This window comes from Temnothorax curvispinosus, unplaced genomic scaffold, assembly GCF_003070985.1.
Source record: "Temnothorax curvispinosus isolate PA1 unplaced genomic scaffold, ASM307098v1 QBEX01016021.1, whole genome shotgun sequence".
Classification (NCBI taxonomy): domain Eukaryota; kingdom Metazoa; phylum Arthropoda; class Insecta; order Hymenoptera; family Formicidae; genus Temnothorax; species Temnothorax curvispinosus.
In genome coordinates, this window is record NW_020225801.1 from 1 (window position 1) to 4,418 (window position 4,418).

At 31.4% G+C, this 4,418-nt stretch overlaps 1 protein-coding gene across 3 annotated transcripts in view; it reads right to left on the reverse strand.

Moving 5' to 3' along the window:
• Nucleotides 1-837: 837 nt before the first annotated feature.
• LOC112466274 (diacylglycerol O-acyltransferase 2-like) overlaps nt 838-4,418 on the reverse strand; it is a 4,931-nt gene continuing 1,350 nt past the window's right edge. For 2 of the 3 annotated variants that reach the window (XM_025034299.1, XM_025034301.1), the window contains exons 2-6: nt 3,593-3,878; nt 3,071-3,345; nt 2,519-2,705; nt 2,104-2,303; nt 838-2,004 (exon numbers count right to left, since the gene is read on the reverse strand). In XM_025034299.1, coding sequence (XP_024890067.1) covers nt 1,844-2,004; nt 2,104-2,303; nt 2,519-2,705; nt 3,071-3,345; nt 3,593-3,819 — 1,050 coding nt within the window. In that variant the 5' untranslated portion in view covers nt 3,820-3,878 and the 3' untranslated portion in view covers nt 838-1,843. Of the gene's footprint in view, nt 2,005-2,103; nt 2,304-2,518; nt 2,706-3,070; nt 3,346-3,592; nt 3,906-4,418 lie in introns of all 3 variants that reach the window. The other variant, XM_025034300.1, reaches the window with a different exon arrangement.

The window sequence follows — 4,418 nt, forward strand, 5'->3', positions numbered from 1 at the left end:
GTCGCCTACTACCATACTATGTCGTGAGATTATTTTATTACATAACTCCTCAAGGAGCCTCAAAAAGTCCGCATTACTAGCTCCGGGTGAGTGATACACGGTCGTAATACACTTCTTAAAACATTATCAATAATACAATTTAATGTAACTGTCCACAGATTCAATTCACATTCCCTATTGTCCAATATTTCATACTTAATATATTACTTTTTCAGATACATTATAACCCCTCCAGTTTTTCTTGACTTAGAGTTACATCTCACTATATTATATCCAGGTATTTCAATTTCACTGCTCTCCACCTCACTTCCTATATGTGTTTCAGTCAGACAACATATACTGGGCTTCTTTTCAATTATAAAATGTACGATTTCTTCATAATGACGTAATAAACCTTGTATATTGAAGACTATTAAACTATTCATTATATCTGTATTTGTTTGTTCTACTCCATTACACTGTTGTCAATACTCGCTTTCGTATTTCGTTTTCTGCCTCTCTTTTTCGAGAGCACTCACATAACATGGACAGCATTTATCTGTAGCTCTGTGACTAATATCTAGTTTACCTTCCTTGATGAACCTATTTCTTGCTATACAATTGACGCATTTAATATCATTCATTTTATCCTTCATCACACATCTCTCTGATCCGTGGCTCCCTGCACAGTGTAGACACGTTTCCTCCTTCTTGCACTCTTTCGCCATATGCCAGAACCCCCAGCATTTATAACATCTCAGCGTCCTTATAACCTATCATTCTTGACGTCCTTAATTTTTTATTTTATATACAAAATAAATTATTATTACACAAATATTATAATATATATTTTTTTATTTTTAGATAAATGTAACATTTTGTTGTTTACGCACAGTCTTATACATATGTGTATATAATGCACATAACTTAGATGCATTAAGGGGACTGGAGAGTCAAATCTTCAATTTTTTAAATTTTATTTTTTGAAATTATTATCTAATAGTTTTTTGTATAAAGTAAGTATCATTAATTAAAGTAAGTAAGTATCATAATTAAAGTATGATTAATTGATGTGTAAATCGCATTTAAACGCGCTTTTCTCCAAGTTTTACTTTGTAACTTTTTGCAGTGATTTCTCTGAAACTAAGCTTCAAATTAATTTTAATTTTAAAGCAATGTTCGTTCATCTGGCTCTCAGGTGAATCATGGACAAGCCCGTAAATATATTTTATTTTGAGATATTAATTTTTTTATTGTAAAAGGACAGAAAAAATTGAATTTTTTCTTAATAATAACTGCCATTTTGTCAATTTTTATTCGATTTATTGTTTCTTGTAGTAATTTATCGGATAATGATAAGCTTCCTCAAGATTTCTAATTAAAATTCGCCTTGATCAGACTACCGAGAGCCGAGATATTATTGCAAAACGACGATCTTGAAAAGAAAAGCGGTATTTACTTCAACCATATACATCATATATTTATATGCGTATTTGTTAATATAAAAAATATATTTTTTTCTACTTTTTATATGTTAGTGTTTATATGTATAATATACCTCTTTTACTTTCGCGCACATTTAATTGGTTTGTCACAAAATATTGTCAAAATATTGTTAAAATGTTGTCAAAATATTGTCAAAATATTTCGAAAAACAAGCATGATTTTCTGGAAATCTGACCCTCCCGGTCCCCTTAAGATGCTAATTCAGATCACCCTCTTTGTGAAACTTTTTGCATCTCTCTAAAGGCCAGTTTCACCAAATTGACACGTACGTATCATGACAAATTCATCAAACATTTGGTTGAACTCTTTGAGACGCAAAAGCACAATTATATAAAAAATGCAGAAAAAGTTATACGCATTATACGTTGAGTTCGAGAGTAACTTTTTCTGAATTTTTTATATAATTGTGCTTTTGCGTCTCAAAGAGTTCAACCAAATGTTTGATGAATGTTTCATGATGTATGTCAATTTCTTCAGGCGTGGGGTCCGTTATTTTCGGCAGTTCGATAGGACTGCCCACTAAAACAAAGTAAAACATGAAATTTAAAATAATTTTATTAATACAAATAAATATAAATATAAATACGAAAAATTGTATAAACACAAAAAGAACTTTACCGACTACGGTGACAGGTAATCGCTTCGGAATAAGGCCAAATGAATATTGAAAGAACCCTCTGCCCGAGAAAACGACGGGTGGTACGCCAATGAGATTGCGAATATGATTCTGTATACGTCTAAAAGTCGATCCTTCTGGACGATATATTTGATTGTATAAATCCGTTTCACCAAAGGAGAAGACAGGAACCAATGATGTACTAAATCATAAAATTGTATTAGATTCGAATCGCATTGATTATTATGAGTGTCTATTGTTCTACGGCGTGTGATTCATGTTTTATAAAAACTATTATCTGAACAAATTGCAAGACAATATTTTCTTTTAATGTGATTTTCGCTGAACATTAAAATATAGTTCGTGTACGTTAAAAACTATATATGCAAATGTAATCAAATATCTTTAATCGTTCACCCGTGTTTTAATGCTAATTTTATGAAGCCTTTTCTTCTTTTCAAAAGAATACGATAAGTGCCTGGCGTAGATTCCATCATTTCGGAAACACCACCGACAATAAGAATTGTAGCTTTTCCTGTATACGGGCTTTCCGGCGGTGTTGATAATAAATACTCGATACTTCTCACGCTAGAAGCGCAGAAACCTGTATGCGTAAACATCATTATTGTTATAATCTTATCTCGTAAAATGTGGGATAAATGCTTAATCATCGAGATTCATTTACATATAAAAATATCTCTTTCGAAGCATCCACGCTTAAATTATCATTACAATAACATATCAAACCGTTTCTTCTTAATGAAAACTCAGAGCACACTTACACAATCTTCTTTACAGACAAGAAATACGTTACGTATTATCATATGTTATTTATTAATATAATATTACTACACATAAATGTATTTATGTATTGCAAAAGATATCGAAAGCATTTACTATAAAATTCATTGCTTATTATAAACGAGGAAAATTTATAATAAAGAGAAAAAATAATAAAAGCCTTTTTACCTAAGGAATAAACATATTCCCTGAACAGAGGTACTTTGAAGTGTTGATCGAGAGTAATTGGACGTATTTCAAGTCCGGGAAATAGCTTCTTGCAATCCAATGCGTCCGTTCCGAATGAACTAATTATCCCCATCGAGAAAATACCATGAGGTACACAAACGAAAAGATAAGACTTATTGGGATTTAAGTCCACCGTTTTCACTAATCTTAACGGAAAATAATTGCAAAAATAATGCCAGAATACGTTCTTTTTCACCACTCTTGTCCATAATTCACTGAAATATAAAACATAGTTAGTTCTTAATAAACATTAATAATTCATCAATAATCATTTCTATAAACACTTTTTTTATCGCGCGGCTAATATTATTCTCTTATATAACATTCAATAAATGTCACAACAGACTTTTTATAGTTTTTATTCATTTACTGTACTGCATTAATTGTCTTCAAGCAATTGTCAAAATTTTTATTTGTACACAGTGTCGGCTACTTTAATAGTGTGATTAGTAGAATTATTACCTTCTACCGCCACGATAGCAGGTGTCCCAATCGTAATACATCCAAAGGAAGTACGGTACCAGGAAGTAACGTATTGTTTCTGTGTAGAGTAGAAGATAAGCCGTGATTATGTAACCCCAAAAAGCACCGAAAAGGGTGATGAATATCCATATCGCGGCAGTTAACGTTTGTAGTCTTCTTTGTAGAGGTACATTTAACGGTGCAAATTTTACGCCTAAAATTTCCATGCTCGATCTTCGCTAAATCTTCGTATCGAGTCCAAATTATTGCAGAAATCCGATCCTTCCTATTTAATTCATACACAATTATTCGCCTGTGATTAAATTTTTATACAAGTAATTGGAAATTGTCTTTTTTCTTTAATTCTTTAGATGAATCAAGTTGCTGATTTAATTAATCGAGAATCTTACACGAATTGGAACTTTCAATCAAGTATTCTACTATATCTACTTTGACTTTCTATTCTTATGAAAAATGAATCTTGTATCCTCAGGCCGATTTCACAGTCTCTGATTAACTTGATTTTCCGATTAAACTCACTCTTCGTCTCTTTCTAAGGGGACAGTTAGAAAGAGATGCAGAGTGAGTTTAATCGGAGGATCAAGTTAATCGGAGACTGTGAAATCGGCCCTCACTATGCCTTTTTTTTGTAAAACGTAGTAATTAGCAATTTATTATCCTTGAATACTTATTTATGAATTACTCATATACTCACTCATATACTCGTTATATAACTACTATTTTAATTCAATGATTGTGGTTACAATAGCAAAACTGCTTTCAAAACATGTTTGTTTGTACATTTAGAAATTGCGATGAATAAATT